Source organism: Carettochelys insculpta, chromosome 16, assembly GCF_033958435.1.
Source record: "Carettochelys insculpta isolate YL-2023 chromosome 16, ASM3395843v1, whole genome shotgun sequence".
NCBI classification, from domain to species: domain Eukaryota; kingdom Metazoa; phylum Chordata; order Testudines; family Carettochelyidae; genus Carettochelys; species Carettochelys insculpta.
In genome coordinates, this window is record NC_134152.1 from 23,573,122 (window position 1) to 23,588,965 (window position 15,844).

Sequence of the window (15,844 nt, forward strand, 5' to 3'; positions counted from 1 at the left end):
ATTCTTGTAAATTATTTTCATTGGTCACAATGCTTCCCTCGATAGCCTATCTAAAAAAGGCAGGAGGTGGTGAGCAAAATAACAGTACAGTCTGTTCTTCCGCCTAAAACACAATAAATTTAATAGCACTGTATCTGCTGGTAAGTCCATACTCTTAGTTGAAAACTGCAGATGACTTGTCTTGAAGCAAAATAAAATTGTATTATTGAAATCCCTCATATTACAGTTAAACTATATACCAATATTTTCCTGTTAGATGGAGTATTGTCTGATGGTTCATATACAGATGCAACTGTGTGAAATCTCTTTGGGAGACTGGATTGTTGACAGAAACAAACGATGTGGTGAGCACACAGAAGAAACTTACAGTAAGTATTTGGTTTTAGGAAGAAGGGGCTTCTGAAGTCGGGGGCATCTTTCGAAAGGCCCTGGGCTACACAGCCGGCTTATGTTCTGAAAGTGGCACTTTTGAATCGCATGCGGCTGCCATTATGCTAATGGAACGCTGCATATTCATGTCAGCACCTCATTAGCGTCTTCTGAACTGCCTCATTAACATGCCCCTTCCGAAAGGGAGGGGTAGGGTGTGCAAAGCCCAAATGTGGTAAGTTATCATAAAAAGCATCATCCATGTAGAGAAGTTAATAATTAACTTCTTTTTCTTTTGGATAAATAGTTTGATTTTTCTCTTGGCATATCTGAGTGGCTTAATTGAATGAAGATGAGTCTTAATTCTCGATTTCTACTATGTCATGACATATATAAATTATCTTCTCTGTCTGTTTGTTCTTTGCGATGTGTTGCTAATGTCAATTCCAATGCAGGTGTGTGCATGCTGCAATCACTGCTCTGAAAAGCTTTTCTCTAAGTGATATATGGCTAGTTAGTTGCAGTGCCCTCTGGAATTACACCCTCATAGTACCTATGTATAGGGTCCTGCCTACCCACCATCCCCTCAGCTTCTTCTTGCCAGATAACTCCAACAGAGAGGTTGACTATGGTGTTTTGGAATGGACAAGAACAAAACCTCTCAAAGAACAGAGGTTACAGAGGGTTAGTAACTGTTTTTTCTTCTTCGAGAGCTTGCTTGTGTACACTCCCTTCCGCCTCAGATGCCTCTGGCGTAGATGGTAGTGCAATGGTCATACCCCAATATCTCCCCAGTTGTGTAGAGTCCAGTGGTACCAGACTGGATGTGTCCATTTTTGGGGCTGGAGTCAGTGGTACGAAGCTGGCAGTTAGTGAGTCTGAGTTGGCTTCCCTGTGAGCAGTGGACCTTGGTGTTGGGGCGCAACACAGTTTGCCTCCTCCTACTTCTTCCTCTTGGCAGGAGATGCCAGGTGGTGCCCAGAGTCCTGGAAAATGTAGCAGTCCTTCCTTGGAGCCAGAGAGGCTGAGCTGCACCACCTATCTCTCAGGGAAACCAGAGAGCTTTTTGCTGAGGTCAGGGTGCTCAGTGCCAAGTCAGCATGGTTCTGCTCTCAGGGTGGATGGAGAGCTGGCTCTGTAAGAAGGAATTTGTCTTTGATTCCTGTCTTTCTTGGTAAAGGGATTGAACTACTTATAAATCTTGCAGCACTCCTGTGGGTGACACTCCCCCAAGCACTTAAGGCATGAGGAATGGGGTTCATTAATTGACATGAGCTTATGGCACTTTGCACGTGACTTAAGCTGCAGGGATCCAGGAATGCCCTGGTGTCGAGTAAAGGATAACTCCAGTAAGCTGGTTTCTAATCTACTACTAAATTCTATATTTTCACTACTATAAGTTACTATATACATGTAGAGAAGACCAAAGCTTGCTGATAGGAGTAGTTGCATGACTCCCTTGCTGATAAGAAACAACACCGGAGGTGCCAGGGCCTTTTGGCTCAATGAGGGTATGACTCCAGGGTGCACCAGAGCCAACTTGATAGATACCACTTTGGTAAAAAACTTTACTATGGTGGTGTATGCAGTGTGCACGCACTTAATTGGAATGGATATGAGCAAGAACATAAGAACACTCATACTGGATCAGACCAAGGGCTAATCTAACCCAGTATCCTGTCTTCTGCCAGTGGCCAGTGCCAGGTGCCCCAGAGGGAATGAACAGAATAGATATCAAGTAATCCATCCCGTTTCCCATTCCCAGTTTATGGCAAATATATGGTGGGGTCATTGATGGACCTATCCTACATAAACTTATCTAGTTCTTTTTTGAACTATGTTATAGTGTTGGCCTTCGTAGTATCCTGTGACAAGGAGGTCTCTAGGTTGACTGTATGTTGTGTGGGGAAAAAAATACTTTCTTTTGTTTTAAACCTGCTGTCTGTTAATTACAGTTATGTTACATCTGCTGTACCCTGGAAGATTGACCTGCTCAGGGTCAATCTTCTGGGGTTCAATTTTGCATGTCTTGTATGGATGCATGAAGTCGATCTCTCAGGGATCACAGTTGAGCCCTGTACTCCTTGTGAGATGCAAAGAGTAAGGGTGGTGGATAGGAGAAACTCTTCTATTGACCTTTCCAAGCAGAGGTGGCCAAGTTAGTTGAGCATGGATACATTGATTCTAGCTAAGCAATTGCTTGTAGATAGAATTACATATCTGTGGTCATCTCACTTTGCCTAGTATAAATGTAGCCTTAGTGAGCCCTAGTTCTTGTATTATGAGAAGTTATTGAAGAACTTTCCTGCTTACATCATAGAAAATCATATTTTAACCTGTTAAATTTATTTAGAATGTCTTCATGTTGCAGATAAACTGATGCCATTTTACCATAGATTTATAAGGCTTTCAGTTTTAGCAAAGTTAGGTCAAATAATTTAACACTTGTTTTAAGGTCCTTACCACCTTGTGGACGTCAGCTGGACATCAAGAATTTTTCGAGAGTTACTGGAAGGAGTATACTATATCCACAGCAAGGGAGTCATGCATCGAGACATTAAAGTAAGTTGAAAAATTAATATTAAAACATGCAATGAAGCCTAGTGGATGGAGCACTGGCCTTGTGTTCAAGAGACTTGGGTTCTGTCCTCAGCTCTGCTACTAGCATACAGGCGATATTGGGCAAGTTATTTCAGCTCTGTGCCTCAATTTCCCCATCTGTAGAAGGGGTGTTGATTGTGATTTGCTTTAAAAAGTGCTTTGAGATCTACTGTTGAAAAGTGCCATTTAGGAGATAGCTGCTGCTGTTGTTGTTGTTGTTGTTGTCATGTATTTATTTATTTATTTATTAATTTATTTAATACTGGGAAGACTATGTGTTACACAGGTGCTGGTAGTGCAGCATAGTTAAGGCTGAGCTGAGTTTTGCACTTATAGACTAAACCACTTAATGGATGAAAAATATACTGTGTCTTCTCCAAAATGACAGCACTTACTTTATGGCAGAATGAATTTGCTGAGAATTTACAAGTAAACCTATTAATTAATATGAGTTAGAATTAATTAAAAATTGGTCATTTAAGAAATTGAGCACTGCTTGTCAGACCATTCTGTGTCCCAAATTATTTCAGCATGGCCATTATCTACATAAACCCCAGGAGACGGATGAGTCTTGAAAATTTTAGTATTAATGGTAATTTTTTTTCCTGTTAACATTCTCCCTTGACAGAGAAATTCACAAACAGTTGCTTTCTTTCAAAATGACTATCTGCAGTTTGTTCTCAATGGCGCTGAGGCCACACGTTTCCCTTAACCAAGATTCCTTGGATTTTATTCACCTTCCTTTAGTGTTCAGTTCTGCCTCCAGACAGCACAGAGTTCACCAGGTTGACTTCATTCCCATTAAGAACAGTGGGAGCCAAATTATTTTTAAAAACATCTAATGAATTAGAACTTATGTCCTTACATCCTCCTGAGCAACCTTGATTGACATTAGATATGGTTATAAGACAATTGTTTAATTGGCTTTAATTATGAAAATTTGTGGAATGGCTTGCTTATTTATTTTCTTGCTTGAACTGAAAACCTATAGAAATAGATTGAATGTGTGATTTCTTCATCCCATTCTCTTGGAAGTTCACTGACTGTTTTTCTAGATACTGTCTTTAAAATAGTGATTACACATGAAGAATATTACACGTAAAAACCACTTTGATTAGTAAAATTACATGTTGAGAGAAGAGCTGCTTCAAAACACACATACAATATTAATATGCATTGTGATTCAAGTTTAATTTTACATTAGGGTTTCAGGATTAGCATTTTCTCTGTTCACTTAATCATGTAGGTGTGTGCCACTGCATATTTCACATACATTAATCAGATCTTCCAGAATTGTTGAACATTGTGACTGTTTAAATCATGAGATTTTATATACCAAAGCTGTGAATAGTCCTGGTAGTTGTATAAAGAATTCCATACAATTGCTGGAAGTCGTTTTTTCAAGCATTGTTTGTTTTTTTCTCCATATATTCTTCTGATAGTGATTTTGCAGATGTCCTCCAGAGACAACATGCTTTGCGATAATCTTATGAGAAAGTCTTTTTGTATTTGAAATTCAGGGAGCAGAAGTGTGGTGGGTAGGTCTCCTTGATTATTGATTAGCTTCAAAGGGTATGAGATGTTTAACAACTTATTTAATAGTGATGTGTGCCTTAGATTTGACCTACATTGAAGAAACAGAAAAAGGGGAGATTGCCCAAGTCTTGTTAAAGTGTTTATATCTGCATGGTAATCTAAGAGAAGATCAACTATTTCTTTTCTTCCTCCCAAGCAAGCATCATGAATAGCTGCTCGCCCTTCACAGTCTTGACTATTTACTTTGGCTCCATTCATTAACAGTAAATGAATACAATCTATATCGGCAGCTAAAACCGTTCCCGCTTTAGATGATGCGGTGCACACTGCTAGATGAAGGGCTGTTTTTCCATAAGTTGGAATAGTACAATTAATGTTTGCTCCACAGGTGATTAAAGTTTCTGTTATTTCCTTGTTCAAATGCTCTGCAGCAGTGTGAAGTGCTGTTTTGCCAAACTCATTTGTGTCATTTATGTTGGCCCCATTCTCAATTAGAATAGATATAGCTCCAGAGGCTGCAGCGTCTAGGGCTAAATGTAAGGCACTATGTTTGTAGTTCTTATCCATTTCAGAATCTGTCTGAACTCCCTTCTCACACAAGATCCGAAGACAATCTTCTGCATTCTTCTGTGTAGTTGCCAGGTTTCTCTGATGTCTGGTCAAGATGTCTGTCCCAGATATGTAAGTAGTTGGCCAGTGCAATAGGAGGAGGTGAAGTGCCGTGTGACCTCTGCTATCTCTAAAATGGAAAAACTTTGTAAGTTAATTCTCTTAACTTCACTAAACAGCAAGCTGCTTACATAAAGCTAGCCAAGTAGAATACTTTAGACAGCAAAGACAGTTTGGTAAGGCATGACCTGGCAGTTGGTGCCACACCATCAATTGAAAGACCAACAAAATCTGTGTGTCGTCACTAAAACCAGTAGCTGGGGTTGGGTGAAAGGCGGAAGAGCTCCCTACCTACTTCTAATTTGTTGTTTTGGCTGGTGCCTCTGCCCCCTTCAGACCAGCAGCAAATCACAGAGCTGCTCCTCAGCTTCTCTCTTTTCTGCCTTAATTGTTATGGTCAACTCTGGAGCTTGAAAAGGGAGAATAGTTCACAGTACCTACACCCTTCACTATCCCAGAGTTGAGCAAAGTATAGACATAAATAAAAGCATGTGGAGAGGCAAGCACAAGTTCCTATCACGCTTGTGATTAAAATTCCACAATTTAATGATCAAAAGATTGTGGGATGAGATGATTCTTTGGCTATTTTTGTGAGTGGTATATCAAAAAAGGCTGAAAACAACTGTTTTATTTTTGGGACTAATGTTTTTCCTCTTTTTTCAGTTTGAGATTTATCTTGTCTGCTCAATGTCTTTAGGGCCATGGCAGCTGGCAGCAGGCAGCATAGTGACCATATTCACATTTTTACCCTAATTTGTGTACAACATCCATGTTATCATGTGCCCCTTCTGCTATGTATTTCTGCATATGTTAAGTGAATTCAAAATTCAGTATTCAAAATTATGAACTCAAGTTTTCTTGCCACATAGTGTGGGAAATCCTGCACACCAACATATATAAGATCTTATTCACTAAGTGAATCCTAAAACTATATTGCACTTTAACATGAAATTGTGCATATTCTCAATGGAATGCAACATGAGAGTGACTACAAATGCCCTACCTTATTTTTGGGTCAGCACCAGATTCTAGTAAACAATGTAAACTCTTCTCTCTTCTGTGTTTGGCAGCTAAGTGAATTGGAAGAATAGACTGATCCTGTATGAAATCAGAAATAAGTATTTGTTAGTGTTCTTTTGAATTCTGCAATCTGACTTTGCTTGAAGGTGAATTAGTTTATCTAGTACAATGTGTGACTGGTACATGTTGGCTGGATGAGGTGAGATTTTACCAGTCTTCCTTAGTCTCTTGATAAATGAGAGCAGAGGGAGGCATTTGCCTGAATGTTGGCATTCTTGCTGTCTACCTCACAGACTGCAGAATTTGGTCCATTAAATCATCAAACCAATAGCAGAATATGTTTTGCAGGATTTGCTGTAGTTGCAAGTAGTACCTAAGAACTATGTGTGTGTGTGGATGTTCTTTCCTGATTTTCTTGCCTACAAAGTATTTGAATTTTAGTATTAATATACTTGGAGGATAGGCAGGTGTGTCAATAATTAGAGTAGTTATGTATTGGTTATTAGAAATGTTATTAATATTGTCCTGTAGGCTGGCTTTTAAGATTTCTAAACATTCATTGCTTGAAAAAAAAATAAAATCAAGAAAATTGGGTCACTTAGTGAGTATTAGCTATAAAGTTGTGTACATGCCTGTTTCTAGGGAGCATACATTGTAGATGGGGGGGTAAATGTATTGTCCTAAAACTGTCACAGACTGCCTGCCTGCGGTTTCAGTCAAGCTGGTTCCATGAGCCAATGTTACCTCTATTTCCCCCCCGCCCCCCGTCAACTCATGGGTAGAATAAATTTTGTTATGTGCACCATGGCGTGTACAGATGTGCACCACACATAAACACATACTGCTGGCTGTAAGCAGCTGTGTGAGCTCTGCCAATCAGGTGAGCAGTACGTGTATCTCCTCTGGGTATTTGTCCGAGTGCTCAGTTTATCAGGAACACTGCTGTGAGCTATGAGAGTTTGAGCTGTTTACAGATTTAGGAGTATATTGATTTATGTCTTATGATGCTGCTTTTCTTAAGAAATATATTTAACAACATTGTAATTAGAGAAGACTAGGAAATAATATCCTGTCTGTCCATTTTTTTCCAAATAGGACTTTTAACTATTCACTTTTCTTATCCTTAATAGTAGTTATTTTCATTCCAGTTTTTTCTGATAGGCTGTGTCTACACTAGCCCAAAACTTCGAAATGGCTATGCAAATAGCCATTTTGAAGTTCACTAATAAAGCACTGAAATACATATTCAGTGCCTCATTAGAATGCTGGCAGCCGCAGCGCTTCGACATTGACGTGGCTCGCCACCGCGCGGCTCATCCCGACGGGTGTCCTTTTCAAAAGGACCCCACCAACTTTGAAATCCCCTTATTCCTATCTGCTGTTAGGAATAAGGGGATTTCGAAGTTGATGGGGTCCTTTTGAAAAGGACCCCCGTCTGGAAAAGCCGCACGGCGGCAAGCCGTGTCCATTTCAAAGTCCCACAGCTGCTGGCATTCTAATGAGGTGCTGAATATGTATTTCAGTGCTTCATTAGTAAACTTCGAAATGGCCATTTGGATGGCCGCTTCGAAGTTTTGGGCTAGTGTAGATGTAGCCATAGTCTTGTAATTCTGTTGATCATGTATACTAATGTCTTACTGATACAGACCGAAATAACAGCATTTGTGTGTTCTCACAAAGTCAGAGGAACCATCACCTTACTGTTCCCTGTGTTTGCTTATTTCTTGTTTTCTTTCAAGCTGCCCAATATGCTGCGACAACCTTCCAAGCAATATTGGTCCAATTTTCCTTGGCAACACTTAAAAAGCAACTTAGATTGATGCATACCATTTGAAATGCCCCCTTACCATGCTTTGATTTTTGCTACTGTATATTATATTAACTTGTACCCTGATACTAAGCTTTCTGTAGGCAGAATTTGTTAAGTGACGCAGTAGTAAATTGCTACAGAAATAATACCCCATTTTTAATATGAATGGGAAGGTTCAAACAGTTGTTAGGAGTAGTACAGTTAATCAGTTCTAGGCTGACTATAGTAGCCTATTTGTACAGTGTTCCTGTACATATCTAATGTGTTCTGTTGTCCTTTCCTAAGGAAGACATTCAGTGGAAAATGGTTGACTTCACTTTAATTGGAATTTATTGTAAAAATGGATAAAACACTATCTTGAGGTCGTCCCAGGAGTTTTCTCTCAGGCCTTAACTACGAATTGCAACCATTCCAGGTCTCCTTCATTATCACTGTATTTTATTGTACAGTAAAATCCCAAGTTACATGGGGGTTGCATTCCTTGCAGCCCCTGTGTAACTCAAATATTGAGTAAGTCAGTGGACGGGGACCCCTCCCTCTGCCTCCAAGCTCCTGGGGGCCCGGAGTCAGGTGCAGTAGCACTTGGCCAGTTTTCAGGCCCCCTTTCTGCAGTGGGGAGCAGTGAGCCAGGCACAGCAGCACCTGGTCAATTTTCCAGTTCCTTGGGGCTGAGGGGCTTTCCCCCACTCTCCTCCTCCCAGCAGCAGTGTCCGCCTGGCTTCCTGCAGTTGGGGGAAACTGTGTGGCCTGCTCCTTTCAGTGCTCCACAACCGGTTCCAGTGCTTGGAGCTGACGGCAGAGTTCTGAAAGGGGAAGCTGTGGGCCTGCTCCTTTCAGCACTGGAGATGGTGGCGGAGTGCTAAAAGGAGCAGCCCCACAGCTTCCCCTTGGTTTTCCCCCGCTGGGGGAAGCCAGGGGGAAACTGTGCCCCACCAGTCTCCAGCCACCTGCTTCCCCCCAGCTGGGGGAAGCGGGCAGCTGGAGCCTGGGATTTAAACATTCGTGTTAATATGATTAACACGTGTCGAACTCACGTAAAGCAGGGGTTTGCTGTATGTTATATTGACAGTGAGTCACTAGCTTCCTTTCCTTCAGGAGAAGCAAACAGTAGCAGCAGCTAATCCTGCCTACTTCTGCCTCCCTTCAGGCTCTCAATTCTTCTCTTATCCCTCCTTCTTGTGTGCCTATACAGGTCTAACTATTGGGATTATTTCCATCCAGTTAGCCTCTTGGTTGTATCCCTGCTCAGTTAATTGGCCAATGCTAAGAGCCTGTCTTTTAGTTAGAGCTCGATTAGTGTGTTTGACAGGGTCAGCATATCCTGTTACAAACACACTGCACTAATTAATTGGAAATCCTCTCTACTAACAGTTCATAATTAGATGGAAAAGCACACAATTAAGTGATGTCTTTTTTCCCCATGTCTTTTTGGAAAGGAGATGCCTTACTGCACAGGAATATACATTACTTCATGATTACTCAGGGTTTTATATTTAACTGTAATGAAGGAGACCAGAGCTTTGGCTAAGTAAAGGATGCAAAAGGAGGGAACAGGATTAGTAAACCTGGAAACACTCAAGCTCTATTTACGGTTGTCACTGATTCCCTACTGTATTAAATACATTTTTAACCCATTCATCTTACTCTTGGAAGCTTGATTACTTTTTTCCTCACTAGTCAACATAGGCATGATTACCACATAGATGGTTTCTGATGTCCTAGGCCATTCATCTTCATCTGCTTTTTGATGTGGGAATTTTGTACCACAGCTTCCTTGCTGTTGGGAGCTGATAGCTGTTTTATTCTTTGGCTGGTCATATGCATCATGCATAGTGGGAGGTCTGTTAGCTAAATGAACCACTTTGCTACTTTGATTGCAGCCAGAAAGTTGAAAGAAAGGCAGTGCTCCCTGATGCTTCATCCTAGCAACTGAGTGATTTTTTTTTTTTTGTGTAGATATTTTTATCACCAAAAAAGAGGTTTCTGTTTTGATTTTCAATTAAAACTCCATACTTGACAATATTATGATCAATAGGGTTGCAGAATACAAGTTAAACAGAGAAGGGGAGGAAAGAAGAATATTTATTAGTTGTTTTTCTTCTAATATCAGTTCTGCTATTCAATTGGCTTCTTATACTGCAGGAATAAAGAGAGAAAAAGAAGGCCTGACTGCAGCCTGTCTCAGAGAGCTTGAACAAACAGGATTATGTGTTAGATTTCTGCTGGTCTGCGCCTTCCTCAATACTTATACACCACAAAATAGCATAATGGTGGAGTGAATGGCAGATTTTAACTCTGAATTTGACAGCTCTTAGTTCAGATGAATACTGTGAGGTAGCCCCTGAAGTTGACAGGCTCCATAATGTAATGTCTTAGAAATACCATTTTTTTTATACATTTCTTGGTTTTTGGTTTTTTTTTTTTTAAATACAATACAAACCAGGGCTGTTAAAATGATAATACTCCCTTTGTTAGCTGATCCCTACCAGCAAACCTAAAAGGTTTAGTTTTTATGATCAGGGACACAGCCATCTTCTTTTTAAAGGGTACAGTATTTAATTTCACAGATGATTTGCAAGTCACTTGATACTACAATTCAGCCAAATCACTGGGTCAAAATAAAGCCATTTTCTGGAGTTGTGGGGCTTGTGGGATTTATTCTGCCATATATATTTATTAATAGGGGAGCTTTTTGTGCATTAAACCTGAGTGTCAGTTGACTTCATTGTTTTGGCTGGGGATTTTTAAAAGGATGAGTGTCTGAAATTAGGCTCCTCAACTAACATATAAAGTCTCAAAATTAATCTCACTTATCAAGAGCTGAACATTCAGTAAGCTCTAACCAGTCAGAGAGATCTAGAAGCCCCCATTTTTAATTATACAGGTTGAACCTCTGTAGTCCAGCACCTTCAGGACCTAACCGGTACTGGAGAGAATTTGCTGGACTACGGGAGGTCAGTATTGTTTAGCTGCATTACCAACACTTTTTTGCTTTCTGGGCTCTTACAAGATATTTAGGGGTAAATTACAGCTAAATAACACAGAACACTGAGAGCCAGGACTGGTGGCCGTGAATAAACTTTATAGGACCACAGGAAACGTGGCCACATCTATCATACATGGTCATCCAACTAACTCACAGATGTTGCTGGACAAGTGTTCTGGATCAGAGCGGTTCAACCTGTACTAACTTTAAATGAATTAGTTGAGGAATTCTTTGGTGAAATTTAAATAGCATCTTTACTGTGTGGTTTTAAAAATGTTGATAATAGAAGTCTAATGATTTACCTGAATTGACAGTTGTCTTTTGCATGCAGTATTGTCCCAAACAATCAGTGGTTCATTGACAGGTTGGTGTGCTAGTAAAGCTTTAATGTTGGTGCTGTCATCTTTCATTATTGCTTCATATAGTTTTGCCTGGAGTGTCTTAGATGGTTTCTGCCTACTGGAAGAAAGGTAGTAAATGAAAGAATTGGAGTCCAGTGTGGGTGTGCTGGTTCCCTTGGTTATGTTACCCATGGTTAAGATAAATTTAGTTTGTCATGAGAATACATGGTCCAAAGGGAAGGTAGAATTTTGGACTCTGCCATTGGAAATGTGTCACTCTTTGTGATGCCACATGACATCTGGTTCTAGAACAACTAGAACAGCTCAGTAGTTAGAGCATTGGTAAACCCAGATTTGTGAGCCCAATCCTTGAGGAGGCCTTTCAAGGAGCTGGGGCAGGTTAGATTTAAAAAAAAACAAAAAAACGAACTGTCAGGGATGGTGATATGTCCTGCTGTGAAGGCTGGGGACTGGACTCAATGATCTCTTGATGGTCCCTTCCAGTTCTGTGATATGTCCAATTTTTAAAGTTACAACTGTTTGATACTAGTCTGGAATCTTGTTTCATTTGTTTGACAGACATAATTGTTGTGATGCTTTTCATGTATTTAGCATTCCCTCAGTGCTGGTGTAAAATTTTACACTTTCTATAAAATAATAAATATATTAAAGATGGACAGTGCCTTTAATCATTTAGGTTTTCCCCCAGCCAAGGCAGGATTATTCTATACAGTTCAGCACTAGGGCTTTTACTTCCCTTTTTCATGAATTGTTGCATCCTAATATATTTCACTGTGGAGACAATTTTCTGTTGTGCAGCCTAAATATTCTATTTAATATCATATATACTTGATCTCACAACCTAAATAAATTTCCTTTCTTTGTGTTTACAGTCTGTAGGTAACCTTTTTAATTTTTGCATTTTCCATTGTTATAGTCACATAAATTTAACATAAAGATATTTTTTATCTTCTTTTTTTCATATAATACTGCTTTCTGACTCCTAATCACTTTTACTCTTTGCTAGACTCTTCCAAATTTATTTATCTTTCTCTGATACTAAGTTGTTTGGAATTGACTGTACTATTTGAGATATGACCACCAGAGTCTTTTGGAGAAGTGGGACTGTTGCATAATGTCTCAATATACGGTCCAAATTTCTTTTTGCTGCTATATTATATAGCATATGATCTAAATTTGCTGTCCACTATCATGTCTCTTGTCATTTCTATTTTTTCCCCCCTCCTCGTGAAGATTCATTTAATATTATTCCCCCCAAGGCAATAAGCTTGGTTTTGTTTTGTTTTTTTTTCCCCAATGCTATATTTTTGTTTGCCCATGGTTTTCTCTGTAGATCCTCTGGTGTTTCTTGTCTGCCCCCATCAGTGTTTGCATTATCTTCTGATATAATACTATATGTTAATTTCATTTTTGCTCTCTTTTACTAGGTCATTATTGCAGATGTTAATTAATAATTATAGTTCTTATTTGGCTTTATCCTTCCGTAGGCGACAGGGAATATTACAATTTGTAAAACTTTAGAGAATTGTTACTTCAGAATACTTGATTTTATTTTTTTTTAAATAAGAGATTTATGTAGTCTATTTTTGTAGCCCAGAAATATCTTTCTGTATGGATCAGACCACCATGTGAAAATAGGAGATTTCGGACTGGCTTGCAGAGATATTATACAGGAAAACCCAGACCACTGGTTAAAGACAGAGAAGACAACTGGTAATTGAAAAAACACATTGTTTTCAATTAAAAATTAGCAATGCATTATTGAAAGAATAAATGTTGAGATCATTATACATTGTTATAAATTAAACTGGAGACACTGAGCAATTTAAATGGTTTCTTTTTTGTAGGACTAAAACATACTTCAGGAGTGGGTACTTGTCTGTATGCTTCGCCAGAACAGTTGCAAGGATCTCATTATAATTTCAAGGTAGTGACAGTTTCCTGCCTCCCCCTCCCCCAGTAGAATTTTAGCCTTTGACTGCATTACTGAGTTTTGTTTCCAAAAACTGCCTTTTGGTGACAAAACAGTGAGAGTGCACACACTGCAATGTGACTTGCGGCGGGGGGCGAAATGCCCAACTGCAGTGACAAAAACCTTTCACCACAAGAGACTCTCCTCCCCCTTTAATGTTGACAGAAGGCCAGTGTAGACACTGCTGTTTGTTTTGTTGACAGAACTGGCTTCCTGCAGCATTTCATAATGCCTGCCCTGATTGCTCTGCTCAGTGTTTTGATCTCTGCTGTCCTGCAGGTGTGCACCCCTCTCCTTTCAAAGCTCTGGGATGTATCTGACAGCTGAAAGTGATGCTCTGTGTTTGGAACAAAGAGAGCGAATCATTGGACTGCTCCTGTGCTGTCCTTCACTAGGAATACTGTGGCAGGCAAACTACAATGTTGCTTTTGACATTCCTCAATACAGAGAGCTCACAGAGCTACTCATGAGGCTGCTCTCAGTAGCCGTGTCTACACGTGCACGCTACTTCGAAGTAGTGGCACTAACTTCGAAATAGCGCCCGTCACGGCTACACGCGCCGGGCGCTATTTCGAAGTTAACTTCGACGTTAGGCAGCGAGACGTCGAAGTCGCTAACCCCATGAGGGGATAGGAATAGCGCCCTACTTCGACGTTCAGCGTCGAAGTAGGGACCGTGTAGTCGTTGCGCGTCCCGCAACTTCGAAATAGTGGGGTCCGCCATGGCGACCATCAGCTGAGGGGTTGAGAGATGCTCTCTCTCCAGCCCCTGCGGGGCTCTATGGTCAGTGTGTGCAGCAGCCCTTAGCCCAGGGCTTCTGGCTGCTGCTGCGGCAGCTGGGGATCCATGCTGCAGGCACAGGGTCTGCAACCAGTTGTCGGCTCTGTGTATTTTGTGGTGTTTAGTGCAACTGTGTCTGGGAGGGGCCCTTTAAGGGAGCGGCTTGCTGTTGAGTCCGCCCTGTGATCCTGTCTGCAGCTGTGCCTGGCACCCTTATTTCGATGTGTGCTACTTTGGCATGTAGACGTTCCCTCGCAGTGCCTACTTCGATGTGGTGCCGCGCAACGTCGAAGTTGAACATCGACGTTGCCAGCCCTGGAGGACGTGTAGACGTTATAGGCTTCACATGTAGACATAGCCAGTAGCTGAAATGGCTGTGGGAGCACTCGGAGGGAATCCCAAGATGCACAGGGATCAGCTCTGCCCTCCCACAATAATGCACTGTGGCATACATACCCACAGCGCATTACTCACTGTCAATGATGGTGCCCCCCCGTGTGGAAATGATCTGTTGACAAAGGGTACAAGTATGAACACCCTTTTGGCAATTTTTGTTTTGTTGACTTTTGGGTACTGACAAGCTAGTAGTGTAGACATAATGTTAAAAAACACAATGCAAAGAACTGTGTGCTCAGCCTTTATTATTCAGATGTACTTTCTTTAGGTTAAGATGATTACCTTTGTCTTTGCTCACTAAAACCATCTTTTTAAAAGAAATCATACAGCACTGAGTCTTTTTAAAGCTTAGTTTTAAGAGCAACATTTCTCCAGCAAGAAAAAATTAAGTGAGATTTAAATACAATGGAACAAATAAACATTCCTTTAAACACACAAGTATATTGCAGTTAGCGGGAACAAAACTCAAACCTCTTGTTGAGCAGTTATACTATAGCTAGTAAAGTTTCCTCACTGATTACTGTGGCACAGGGTTCAGTTATTCTTTTTTCTTTTGTACCTCCTGTGATGAGGTAGTTCAGATATACTAATATTTTCTTTAACACAATGGCAAACAGACTGTTAGACTTCAGAATGCTGTGTTCACAACTTGATATTGTTTCTTACAAACTGTGTATAACAGTGAAAGTTTTACTTTGAATATAAATGTAACTGCAGATCTTTTTATTCCACCCCCCTTCCAGTCAGACATGTACAGTGTGGGTGTAATTCTTCTAGAACTTTTTCAACCATTTGGAACAGAAATGGAAAGAACCAAGATTTTGACCAGTTTAAGAAATGGCCACATTCCTAGTTCTTTTAACAGCAAATGGCCTTTACAAACCAAGTACATTAAGTTGCTGACCAGTGAGGTATCATCACAGAGACCAACTGCAGCTCAGCTTCTTGAAAGTGAACTGTTTCATAGTACAGAAAATGTAAGTTATTACTCAGAGCCTTCACTTTTGTACAGCATAAAGAAAACATATCTAAAAAGTGCATTTATGGGTCTTGTCAGAATATCAAAAATTGCATTGTGCAGTCAGAGCTTTAGTCTCACTCATTGCTCTTTCTACAGCTTAGAGGATAGTACAAATGTGTGTTTGTAATTACTGTGCCTAAGACTACTGCATGAGAAAGGGCTGTTGCTCCAGTGTTTCTCATCTTGGGTGGCTGAAAAATATTGGTCTGGAAATATGGAGAACCTATTTTTGTTTTTGCCAGTTAATTTGTAGAACTTGATTTAACATAAAACTGACAAAACCTTATGTATCTGGCTTCTCTGAAGACAGTTTTGCATAATT

The 15,844-nt window shown here is 40.3% G+C and overlaps 2 protein-coding genes across 2 annotated transcripts in view; one reads left to right on the forward strand and one right to left on the reverse strand.

The window, feature by feature from the left end:
* EIF2AK1 (eukaryotic translation initiation factor 2 alpha kinase 1) overlaps positions 1-15,844 on the forward strand; it is a 37,591-nt gene that overhangs the window by 20,763 nt on the left and 984 nt on the right. Inside the window, exons 10-14 of the mRNA XM_075010190.1 lie at positions 257-368; positions 2,825-2,931; positions 12,946-13,066; positions 13,201-13,280; positions 15,245-15,478. Coding sequence (XP_074866291.1) covers positions 257-368; positions 2,825-2,931; positions 12,946-13,066; positions 13,201-13,280; positions 15,245-15,478 — 654 coding nt within the window. The remainder of the gene's footprint in view (positions 1-256; positions 369-2,824; positions 2,932-12,945; positions 13,067-13,200; positions 13,281-15,244; positions 15,479-15,844) is intronic.
* ANKRD61 (ankyrin repeat domain 61) lies at positions 2,941-12,939 on the reverse strand. Its single transcript, XM_075010191.1, has 3 exons — positions 11,294-12,939; positions 6,179-6,273; positions 2,941-5,245 (listed from the first exon to the last, which is right to left on the reverse strand). Exons 1-3 carry the CDS (start codon positions 11,522-11,524, stop codon positions 4,249-4,251), a joined length of 1,323 nt encoding a protein of 440 aa, XP_074866292.1. The 5' UTR covers positions 11,525-12,939; the 3' UTR covers positions 2,941-4,248.